General features: G+C 35.1%; 1 protein-coding gene across 2 annotated transcripts in view; it reads left to right on the top strand.

Annotated features, from left to right (window-relative positions):
• COL15A1 (collagen type XV alpha 1 chain) overlaps positions 1-13,163 on the top strand; it is a 274,055-nt gene that overhangs the window by 151,290 nt on the left and 109,602 nt on the right. Inside the window, exons 5-6 of one of the 2 annotated variants that reach the window (XM_074196724.1) lie at positions 2,704-2,816; positions 4,217-4,354. The exons of the other annotated variant lie outside the window; for it this stretch is intronic. Of the exons in view, the coding sequence (XP_074052825.1) occupies positions 2,704-2,816; positions 4,217-4,354 (251 nt within the window). The remainder of the gene's footprint in view (positions 1-2,703; positions 2,817-4,216; positions 4,355-13,163) is intronic. 2 annotated transcript variants of the gene reach the window in all.

Consider the following 13,163-nt stretch of genomic DNA (forward strand, 5'->3'; position numbering starts at 1 on the left):
CTGAAGCTTTTTTTTTTAATCACAAAGAATTCTACCCATGAGTCCTTGAAGACTCTGAGGAAGCCTCAAAGATTAAATAAAAACTAGTTCATACCTGCATGGAGTTTGGGGAAAAGAGGTTGTAAATTCATAGATAAATTTTATACAGATTGGAATATAAGTGCTTACAGATGAACACAGTGCTATAGAAAAGATGAGAGAGAAATTCATTCCTATTGAGAGTGGGACAAGAAGCTGGGAAACAAAATTTAATAAAGAAGACCTCAGTTGAGCAAAGCCTTAAAGGATAGACTTGCATGGATGTATGAAAATCTAGTAGTTTTTAAGATAGTTACTCAAACTCATAATCAGTTGGGTTTCTTTTAGAGAGCAATTACATGATTTGTACTTAGGTAATTTGTAATAATTAAAATTGTAATTTATATTAATAATTCATTATTAATTTTTAGTTAATTAATAGGATTTAGAGCTAGAAGAGACTTTAGAGACCATCTAACCTAGTTTCATCATTTTACAAATGATGAAGCTCTGACTCTGAGACGGGCAATTGATTTGTTCAAGATTTTGACCTATGACTCAATCCTGTCATTACTGAACTTTGCTGGGGATAGAATAGTTTGAACTCAAACTATAATTTAACACATGAGAGAATAGATAGTAGTGACCAAAGGAACATAAGTCTAGAGCTCTGGTCCTGAAGGGGATTTCTGATACCATCTAGTCTAATCTGTCCATTTTACGGATGAGAAAATTGAAGCTCATGGGATGTTAAATGTTTTACCCAAGTTCACACAAGGAAATGCAGTTGTACAGAGAAAATATATTTTGAAACATTTCAATAAAATCATAGGCAAGTTAATCTTTGAATATCCTCCCAATACTTACAGATTAAAGTCTATACTCGTAGTCTGATCTTCAAGAGCCTCCATTTTCTGACCTGTAACCATCTTCCCAGACTTTTCTTATCTATGCCCTGATTTCCCCATGAAATGGGACCAAGCTACTAAATGGTATAATGATTAGAGACCTGAACTTGAAGTCTGAAGACCTCAGTTCAATTTTTCTCCAGGTTCTAGAGTAATTCTAGGCATGTCATTTGAGGCTCTCTGTTTTGGTTCTCTCATCTGTAAAAAGGAGTAGGTAAGAGGGTCTACCTTACAGGGTTGTTTTTCTGTGAATATTGAATGAGTTAACATATGTTAAGAGCTTCACAACCATTAAAGTTCTATATTAGTAATATAACTAACATTTATACAAGATGCCCTCAAAGTCTTAGTGATGCCTTAAGCTATTAGTTATTAAGCTATAAGATAGGAAGCTATTAAACTTCACTAAGACTTTTATACAACCCTTGTGATATAAAAATGATGATGATGATGATATTTAGCATTTGTAACAAGATGTCTTTAAAGTCTTAGTGGGGTTTTAAGCTATTGATTACTATATTATTATCTCAAAACTTGACTAGGGCTTTTATATTTTATGCAACTCCAATACTGTAAGTAACTAGCATTTATATAAGGTTTAGTGAAATTTTTAGGTATTAGTTATTAAGCTATAAGATATTAAGGTAAAAACTCCACTAAGACTTTTGTACAACTTATAATCCTAGTGATATAATAAGTACTATTATATAAGGTGTGTCTAAAGTCTTATTGGAATTATGTCATTCACCTATAAGCTAGTAACTTTAAACCTCACTTAGATTTTTATATAAATGCTAGTTATTATTATTTCCATCTCTGCACTTTACTCATACTGTTTACATATGCCTGGAAGACTTCCCTTGAACTCTCACCCAATTCCCATTTTCCCCTGGTGACAGATTGCCATCCTTTAAGGTTTTGCTCAACTGAGATCTTCTTTATTAAACTTTGTTTCCCAGCTTCTTGTTCCATTCTCAATAGGAATAGATTTCTCTCTCATCTCAATTTATTTATGCATTTACATTTCCTTTCCCCCTAAGCTCCATGCAGGTAGGAACTAGTTTTTATTTAATCTTTAAGGACTTGCATAGACTCAGTAAATGTTTGATGAATAAATAAGATGAAAAAAAGATTGAGGGGTAGGAGAGGGGAGTAATTGAGTTAGGGTCTCCTAGGTAAGGAGAGATATTAATCCTGTCAGAGTTGATCATATGGATGAAGAGTTAGGAATGAAATTAAGACTGTTAGATGCCAAAATGACTAGTCATTTTGATGAACCAGCTAAACCAATTATTTTAAATTATGTAATCAGTCCTACCCCCCCCAAAAAGTTATTTGACTGAAATTTTCACATTTCAACAAGTTATATTAATATTTTATACTGAGAAAAGATTATAGAAGAATTAGTGGGATTAGAATAATTAGCATGTGACCCTAGTCAAATTACTTCCTCTTTGGGTCTTGATTTCATCATCTGGGGAATGAGGCAATTGGAATAGATAAACTCTAAAATTCCTTCTAACTTGATATAAGAAGTAAGAATAACCTGCTAGTCCAAGTCCCACTTTACTGGTTAAAGAAGGACGGCTTGAAGCACTCTTTAGTGCTTGGCAGCCTTTAAGGGATAAGAATGACAATAAAGTCTCCAGGCAACCTCATGACTAAACAGTCAGCTAGACCTTTTGAGTCCTGTGAGAGTGTATGTCCCATGGGAGATGTCAAACTGATTTTCACCTAATCTTTATTCTATAATAGAATGACCATTTCTTTAATTTAGGATCTGGCGAATCCATTCATGATATACAAGAAAAGGATAATGCTACTGATAGTGACCAAAAGGCAGAGACTGGTTCAGGAAATGAAGAGCTCCTTGAAATAAGTGGAGAAAATGTGAGTAGTAAATATGTCAGTTCAGTAGGGAGCAACTCATTTACTTATTTCAACCTTATTGAATATACCATCGTCCCCTGAAAACATTATGTCAATTTGCTCAACTTAATCTGATGTTTCCTCATGACCTACAGATGATTCTATCTCAGTTCTTCAATGTTATATACTAATGATGCACAATAACATAGAAAAACTCCAACTATAGACCCAGTGATGAAGCATGTACCAGCTCTGTGAAGTCAAGACTTGGGGGGATAGGGATACTCATTGCCAGAAGGTTGGCCACCAGTGATGAAGTTTTTGGCAATTTACATAGGCAATACATAAAACCTTCAAAAACATGATCTGTGATGATAGAGGAAATGAGCATCCATGCCCCCCAAAATGACATCTTTGGAGGTGTCAAAGAATTGCTTATAGCTCTGAGCTGGGTATAGTACAGAATTATAGGAAACCACACTGTACTCTTGCTCTGCTGCTCTCTCATTCTCTCTCTCTGGAGTACCAAACATGGAACAAATTTTTGCCTAGATTTGTAATTTCATTTATACTTGAATTTAATCATAATGTAGATTGATACATATAAATGATTAACTTAATTTCTTAGTATAAAACTTCCATCTATCAAATTTCATATAGTGCTTTACTTTCCAATGAGCTTATCATTGATGATAGTTCATAGTTATCTGAGTTTGAGTCTTACCTCCTTCATCCCTTTCTTCAACTCCCAATACCTACTGGAAGTTGGAACATGTATTGACTTTTTTGTGGGATATTGTGAGGATAAAGTGAAAATAATGCTATTATTAAAATAAAAATTGCTAGATATGCCTGAATTTTATACTAATTTCATTAGCACAGTGACTGGCAAGCATTATGTGATAAATAAATGCTAGCTGACTTTTCTTGACTTGGAATCATGGCAGCTTACACTTCAGTATTACATTAGATCTATGATTTTATTAATGCAGTTTAAAACCCATTTATATTTACCATCCTATATAACTCTTTTCTATGTCTTGTTAATCTGCCATAAAGGATCCAGACAACATATTTGGGCCCTTGACATTGAATCAATATCACTGACAACTCTTACCATGTGATTGAACCAAACTTGCTCCAATTTTTTTCTTTCACATTTTTCTTTCTTTTCTGCTTCTCATTCTTTTCCATTTTTCTTCCCTTCCCTTCTTTCTTTCTTTCCTTTGTTCCTTTCTGTCTTTATTTCATTCTTCTTTCTTTCTTTCTCAAACCTTTCTGATAACAAACTTTATGTGCAATTCTTTGTTTTTAATCCCTAATCTGAATTTTTCACAGATTGTGATATTCCAAGACTTGTCTCCATGCAATGTGATAACATGTTAAAAAGATAAATGATAGCAATTGCTTCTTTTTTTCAGGATACAACAGATGAAGAAGGTCTGATGGGAATACAAACACCTACCAAATCTCCTGGAAAAGAAGATGAAAACAACCTTCCAACTTATGGTCCAAGTCAACCTATGCCAACAGTACAACCTGAAAAAGCTGACAACTTGGTAAGGGACATGTATTTTCTTTAGCTAGAATAATATTTCCCCCCTGCCCCCAAATGTGTGTTTCTTTTCTCTCTGTACCTATCTCTCTCTCTCTCTCTCTCTCTCTCTCTCTCTCTCTCCCCCTTTATCTCTCTCTCTTTATATAGATAAATAGAAAGATAGATGTGTGCATACATATGTATTATATAGAAAGATGTGTGTGTGTGTGTGTGTGTGTGTGTGTGTGTGTGTGTGTGTGTGTGAGCAATACCCTAGTCATTTCAATCAGATTTCCATGTTTCAGTTCAGTCTGGGTTTTCTTGGCAAAGACACTACAGTGGTTTGCCATTTTTTCCCGGCTCATTGTAAAATTGAGGACACCGAGGCAGAGTTGTATGACTAGCCCGGGGTCATGTAATTAATAAGTATTTGAGGCTTTATTTGAACTCAAGAAGATGAGTCTTCCTGACTCTAGGCCTAGTAGTCTATTCACTGCACAACTCAGCTATGGTGTGTATGTTGAGTGTCTGAGTGTGTGTGTATGCTCATGATAGACAAAAGTTATAGAATGGGAACAATTCCTTGTCTTTTTAAAGTTGACTGTCTTCATCTTAGTAAAGAAAATGCAGTCAGCTATATTTTGAGAAGTGTAGCAATCATTCATTCAATCAAGAAATAAATTGTACTAAGGGTTGGGAATACAAAAAGGGGCAAAACACAGTTCCAGGCCTCAAGGAACTCAATGGGGACAACAACAACAAATAAATATATACAAATAAGCTATATAAAGGACAATGTTTGTCCTTTGTTCTTAAAGAAGAGCATGTCATCAAGGAGGTGATGCCATGACCATTACATGAATTGGATTTGAGTGAAACTAAGTCACCAACTTCACTTTCTCCTCTGGAGCCATCTGGGTCCAGTGACCAGATATGAATCAGGATGACTGGAGATGGCCATGGATGAGAGACAGAGTTAAGTGACTTGCCCAAGGTCACACAGCTAGTGTTCAAGGACACATTTGAACTCAGGTCCTCACCATCTAGCTGCCATATGTATAGGATAATTGCGAAAGAATTAACAAAAAGGAAGTGCTAGAATTAAGAGGATTTGGGAAAAGCTTCCTGTAGAAGAATGAATTTTAGTTGGGGCTTAAAGAAACAGAAAAGCCAGGGATCAGAAATGAAAAGGGAGAGTATCTCCATGCATGGAGAATATGCAAAATATGGAGAAAGAGAAAATGTTTGAAGTAAAGAAATGTAGTGTCTTCTATAGAGACCAATGTCATTGGATCAAAGAGTACATCCTGGGGAGTACGGTGTAAGAAGATTGGAAATGTAGAGGGTGTCAGATTAGGAAAGGTTTTGAAAAAGCAGAAGATTTTGTAGTTGATTCTGTAGGCTTTAGGGAGCCCCTTGAGTTGATTGAGTAGGAGTTTTATGGTTGGACTTTAAGGAAATTACATTAGTGGCTACATGGAGAACAGATTGAAGGGGAGAGAAACCCACCAGCAGGTAATGGAGATAATCTAGGTATGAAGTCATGAGGGCCTGTACCAGAGTGGTGGAGTGTCTAAATCAGTATGAAATCATACACTTAAGAATCTCAGCGTTGGAGGGTCCTTCAAGGATCATTCATTCAAACTTTCTCTGCCACTATGAACTATGTAGATTTTGTTACTTAATATTATTTACTTTCATTATTTTCTTTAGAAAAAGGGGTCTTGTGTTGGATCATACTGGGGGGATTGGAGGGAGTATGCTATTTCACTTGTGATTGGAATTAAGTAGTTATTTTTCAAGGGGCAGCTAGAAGGTACAGTGGGTAGAACACTGACCCTGAAGTCAGGAGGCCCTGAATTGAAATCTGACTTCAGATATGTGCTAGCTATGTGACCTTGGACAAGTCACTTAACCCTGACAGCATCGCATCCAGAACCATCTGCAGTCATTCCAATCCATATCTGACCACTGAATCCAGATGATTCCAGAGGAGATAGTGAGGCTGATAATTTTGCACAATTCCCCACCCTGCCCTTGCTCAAATCCATTTCATGTAGTCGTTATATCATCACCTCCCTGTTGTCATGGTTTTCTTTGAAAATGAAGGACAATCATCATTTAAAAGAACAAAGGGGGGGTTGAATGAAAGATATCTTTCTACATTTGAATATCTTTAGAGGAAATAAAAGTTTACTGGTCCTTAGTTTTAAAAATGTTGGTCCCTCATTAGTCAGGAACAGTTGTCATTTTTAGAGTCATTGGAATTGTAAGTACAGAAATAAAAAGAGACTCAAAGGTGAAGGAAAATTCCAATTGACCACATGGTTAATGACAGTCCAAATGAAGGGGGACCAATGATTCCTTCATGGGGTCATGTTCATGCTTATTTATTTTGGAGCAGTTTATTATAATCTTGTTCTCTTGGACCATTCCACAGTATTGCTTTTGTGCCATAAGAAGGGAGGTTTGGGGATCATGGGCTCAGTGGGTAAGTGTGATTTATCCATGGTGACAAACCTAGTGAGAAGAAGAAATATAAGTGACAGACAGCCTGTGTTTCTATTCACAACTTCCTTTTTGACTATGCTCTTCTCCCTAAGGTACATATACAGAACTAAAATTCAAACACCCTTTAAATAGCTAGGTCACGGCTAAAAGAAAAAATAGACTTTTTTTTTCCTTTTAGTGTTAAAACCTTTCTGCTATACTTCCTGACATTTCCTTTTAGGGCATACCTGCTTTAAAAAAACAACAAAACAAAACAGGTCTCCATTTATTCTTTTATTTAACTTAAAATGATCAGTTATGATATTTTTTTTATTTCACTAAAAGGAATGCTTAAAAGAAAAACAAAGTCATTTTTCTCTCAATATTCTGGCAAAGGGGATAGAATTGACCTCGGAGTCACTTCATTTTTCACTGCTATAAGCAACTCTATAAGACTAAAATCACACAGAAGAAACAGAGCTGTAATTATAAAGAATTCCCTCAACAAGAGGGAACTCTTCATAATGATAAAATCAAAGATCCAGTCCTCATAAACAAATTCTTCATAAAATATATTTTGTTCATGGACCCTGATACTATATAACTCATTCAGTCCGTTTCTTAGGGCAAATTTTAGATTTTTAACAAGTGCATAAGAAAAGAGCTTCTTTCTCAAACCTATGTTGCTGTATAGTTGACTAAAATCAAAATAAAAACAATTGCTTATGGAACATTTCTTTGATATACATAAAACTTTTATTTCAAAATAGCTCCATTTCAATAATGCAAAAGTAGTAAAAAAAAAAGGGCATGTGGTTATTTAATAATGCCTTTTGGTTTTGAGGTACATGCTAGATTAAGTTCTTCCAGGCCTTGAGATATCCAAGGTTATATTTTTGCCCAGCAATTTGGTTGTGATATTAGGTTCTCAACTCTCTTGTGTGTCAAGTACCATAAAAGGATTTTACAGTAACCAAAACCTAATCCTGTTAGCAGGTAAATTACCTCCAGCAATAATGAAAAACATTAATTTTCAAGGACATATTTTCTTTTGTGTTACTGAAGTGCTATGAATGGGCTGATGAAAAAGCAGAGAGATGGGTCACATTAAGCTCAAGGTATTGGTGAGAATGAATGCCCTTAGAAACCACAATCACTTAAGAATGCATAGAAATTCAAACGTTGCTCTTTCTATACTTCAATTTCTTTTCAAAGTCATTGTTATCCACCTGATTCTTTCACTTTGGTGTAGGTAAAATGACTAAACATTGCTCCTTAGATAGATGATTTATATCCTGAATGCAAGATACAAGTCCCATATAAAATAAAATAACAAAGGGTAGGGAAGATAGAAATTCAGGTCCATCTATGTGTTGATCTGTTTTGCTTCACTGTATTTTGTTACAGGCCAAGGATGAGGATGAGGGAAGGAGAAGGGAAGGAATATTTGGGAAATGAGAGTCTAAGTTCCAAGAGGGTCTTACTTTGACAAATGTAAGCAAAAAGTATTTTTAATAGGCAAAAAAGAAGTTAAAAAACTTGGAATCTTGAAGTAGATGTCTTTTAGACCTCTTAAATTCTGCTTGTGTAAAAGAGAACTCATTATCTTTTCCCAAAACATTTTGCCTTTTCCTAGCTTCCCTATTACTATGAAGGGTACCACCAGCCTTCCAGGTACCCAGGCTCAAAACCTACTTGCCACCTAATCTCCTTCTTATTCCCTATATCCAATGTGTTGCTAAGACCTGTTGATTTTACCTCTAAAATATCTTTTGGGTATACCTCTTCTACTCTTCTGATGTTGCCATCATTCTGATGCAAGCCCTCATTATCTCATACCTGAACTATTGCAAAAACCTGCTGGTCCCTGACTTAAGTTTCTCTCCACTCTAGTCTAGTCCACATTCAACAGCCAAAATTTTAAAGATGATTTTAAAGAGCAGGTCTGACCATGTTCCTAAATCACCTACTCAATGAACTCCAAGGATTTCCTATCACCTTTAGAATTAAATATAAAATCCTCTGGATGTTTGGCATTCAAAGACTTTCATAACTCCCCCACCACCAATTTTCCAGTCTTCTTACACTTTAATTCCTCTCCTCACCCTGCCACCTGCCAAATATTCTGTCATTGGGGGACACTGCCATCCTTGTTGTTTTTTGAACAACGCACTCCAACTCCTCCTTAGACATTTTTACTGACTGTCCCTCCATACCTGCCTCCCTGACTTCCTTCAAGTTCCAGGAAAAATATTATTTTTCTATAAGAAGCCTTTCCCTATCCCCCTTAATGTTGGTGCCTTCCCTCTGTGGATTATCTCTCATTTATTCTCTATATCATCTTAATTACAATCTCATACATCAGCTGAATAGCCTATGGTATTGGTTCTTGAATGAGGTAATAGAAAGTGAAAACTAAATCTTAATTTAATAATCAGTTATTAATAGAGGAGAAAAATAATCATGTCTCAGGTAGTAGCTTTTGTCCTATAAAACAAAAATAAATAACTCTATGGTTATTAAAATATTTGGACTCACCAAAACATGAAATTCAAACATTTCAGAGGGCATAACTGTTTTGAGAGGAAGGCACAAAGAATCAGCCTACAATCAGGAAATCTGGTATCTTAGTCTTACCTTTCTGCTTGACTGTGGGAAAGTTAATTTGTCTCAATTTTTTTTATTTTTAAAATCAGATGATCTCTAAGATCCAAACTCTAATATTCTAGGACTCTTTAAATTCAATAAATATTAGTGCAAAGCAAATACATAAAAGTTTCTTTGTTCTGTTTTATATTCTTCTTTATTGATGCACTTAATTTTTAAATTCCTAGCAGAATAGTGTTATCTGGGGTTTTTTCTGATGGTTCTTCCAAGATGAAGGATTTAACTTAGTCAAGAGTATGCTTTAAATAATTTTGGGCTATAGATTTAAAAAAATGGAATTGATGAAGGTAAGGGAATATTTGTACTGTCCTTACCTAGCCTAGTGCTTGGCATATCATTGGTGCTTAATAAATGTAAATTTGTGAGGGGCTGCTCAGGAATAGAAAGATCAGGAAAGGGATTAAGAAGAGAACCCAACAAAGAGAATAAATACTGGTGATCAGCCCAGGAAAGCAGTCATTACTCTGTTTTGGGTCCTCAAGTATTCCTACCAGTTGTCAATGATTTATTTGTGTGAGAAAAGTACTGGGAATCTCATTGTTCTACATTCCCTAGTTGGATGATTAATTAGGTTGTTTGCTAATCTAGATTCATCTTTCCCCACTCTTTTTTATGGATGGCAGTACATTGATTCTAATAGATGGACTTATCCTGAACAAAGCAACAAGCTCTGCTTTCTTACTCCAAAGTATTCAATCGTAGTAGTAGTAGTAGTAGTAGTAGTAGTAGTAGTAGTAGTAGTAGTAGTAAAGCAAACATTTTTGAGTTATATTCTTATGGTATCATGGATTTAGTACTAGAAAGGACCTAAGAGACTATCTCCAGCCCCCTCATTTTCAGATAAAGAAATTGAGTTCCAGAGGCTAAATGATTTTGCCCAACACATGCCTTTAGATGGGGAATGGTATTAACTGTTTTATGTTGTTCCCTCCCCTCCCAGCCTCCACACCTCCACTATGCCAGCCCCTGACACTCTTTCAGGCAAATTTAAGAATGTGGAAGGATTGTATAGTAGGTTGTATAGTAGACAGAGCTAGCTGCCTCAGACACTTAATAGCTATATGACTCTAAGCAAGTCACTAAACCCTATTTACTTCAGTTCCTCATCTGTACAATGAGGTGGAGAAAGAAATGCAAATCACTTCGGTAGGTCCAAGAAAATACCTAATGGAGTCATGAAGAGACAGATATGACTGAAACAATCAAAGCACAAAAATTAATCAACTGCACTCTGCCCAAATAGGTCTAAGGAATAAGAAGCTTACTATAGATCTAATGAATTCCTTAAATTCAAGCTATAAAATTATATATTCTATTATCTCAATAATTTTTCCCTCCACAATAATTATGTTACTGTTCCCACCAACAATAATTTGTACAGCAGTAGATTTCTATAATATAGTTACTTAGAACTTAATTTTAAGTCAACATTTAATACAAAATCTAGTGTAAAATAGACAATTTAATAAATATTAGCCATCTAAATGACTGATCCTTTCCATAGCCACAATGCTCTCCTGTAGGGTTTAAGACAAAAACATAAATTGACCATTGAAATGTTTTCTGGTAAGGTATTTGAAGGTAGAAAGAATGACAACATATAACTAGCAACTTATAGTGTTGTATTGTTCCTCATTTGAACTTTGCAACAACCTTGTAAGCAAAGTGATGTTATTATCCTTATTTTACAGATGAGGAAACTGAGGCTCAGTGAGATTGTGACTTGCCCAGTATAACAGAACTAGTAAGAATCTGAGGCAAAAATTGAATTTAGATCTTTCTGACTTCAAATCCAGAGCTCTAGCCTCCTGGATTTTAGAGTTGGAAGGCACCTTAAATCTAAGCCTTTTCTTATACAGTTGAGGAAATCTGAAGCCCAGAGAGAAAATAATCGATATGATCAATTTCATACAGATAAAAGATAAGAATCAAATTTGTACCCAGGTCCTCTGACTCCAAAGGCAATACTTTGAATCTCTGGAGTTTGGGTTGGAATTCTTGCTTTCCCTCTTAATGTGACTTTAGGATAGTCTCTTCACCAATCTAAATGACAATTTCCTCATTTATAAACTGAGGATAATAATTCTTGCATGGTCTGTTTCTCAGGATAACTGTGAGGAAATTGTTTTGCAAATCATTAAGTCAAAAGTACAATATAACTTGAAGGTTTTGCTATTTTTATGCCTTCTTGCCCCCAAATTTGTCTTCTCTATTACTTAATTATTCCAATTCTCCCAAGAGTCATTCTAAAGGGATGAGGTACTTACTATTACCCCTTCTTCTACATGAAGATCAAATCTGAAATTTTTATCTCTCTCCTCTCACTAATGAGGACTACAGAGATTAATGAACATTTATTTGGGTTGAATTCAACATTTTAATAAAGTGTTTTGATTTTAGGCTGAAAGAGAACTCCTAGGACTGAAAGAACAGGCTGATTATAAAGGAGAAAAGGTTCATAAGTATGGAACTGGTACTGAAAGAGGAAGATGTTTTGAGTTTATTGTCTTGAGCTTTTTTAAAATATCAATTTAATCAACTCTATCTAGTTTCATAACAAAAGAATGATTCGGTAAAGGCTTAAGTAGAACAAATAAGAAAGAGGATGACATCTCTGTGAAATTAGATTAGAGTCACTCACTGAAACAATCCTTAGGAGTGCTTTTTGGGTGAATTTCCATGAAAGATTTTTAAAATGGCAAGAAGACTTGATCAGTTTCTCCTATCCATTTCATTTCCTATAGTTGGTGGCAAATAGCTCTCCAAATGAGAGATTTATATCATAATTTAGTGTCTGTCCTCAAGAGAAGAGGAGAAAAACTCATATACAATAGTTATATGTCCAAAAAAAGATATATTAGAGGGTTTTCTTTAAAATTAGCAAGAGAGGATGAGATTAGAATGTTGTGGTCCTTCACAACGGCACTTAGATGATAGCAATGATCCAGAAGTACTCTAAAATGGCTTCTCAACTTTTCCTTTTGTATAGGAGAAATTACACTTTGTGTAAAGGATGCTTCCCCACTTTTCAGTGTTTTCTGATCTATCCTCATCGAGGATGATAATTGGTGGGGAGGGAGATATTATCTATTTCTTCTGTTTTCAGGGATGTCTGAACACAAAAATTACTTGGGTGAAATGCAAATATGAGATTGGAAAATTTCCTCATTCCTCAAGATCAGATAACAATGATGATATGAAAGATCTGATCTATGATCCTAGGTAATATGAAATGTTTGAGTCTAGACAGACACATATCTATGAAGCCTGAATTGTAGAAACAGAGAGTATACATTATATATTGCCATCTGATTTGAAGCATGAAAACAGAAGAAAGGAAGGAGCAATTAAAACTCTAGGATAACCAATTTTTGTGATAAGAGGAGCCTTCCCAGAACTATGGCTTGTCAATGCCTAGAAACCATTCGTGGATTGTTCTCTTAAATCAAAGGAGGGAGTGAAAATAAACTTCTTATACACTATAAGGGGAGGAGGGGGAAGGGGAGAAAGACCTCAATGATTAGTACAGCAATATAGAAATGTGTGTAAGCATATGTTTTCCTACAAATAATATCATTTCATTTACATTTTGCAGTTACAAAATTCTAAGAAACAAACAGATCCTTATACACATAATTAGAAGGGTCATGGAAAACCACAAACCAAACACTATG

The sequence above is a fragment of the Macrotis lagotis genome, chromosome 8 (assembly GCF_037893015.1).
Source record: "Macrotis lagotis isolate mMagLag1 chromosome 8, bilby.v1.9.chrom.fasta, whole genome shotgun sequence".
Lineage (NCBI taxonomy): Eukaryota > Metazoa > Chordata > Mammalia > Peramelemorphia > Peramelidae > Macrotis > Macrotis lagotis.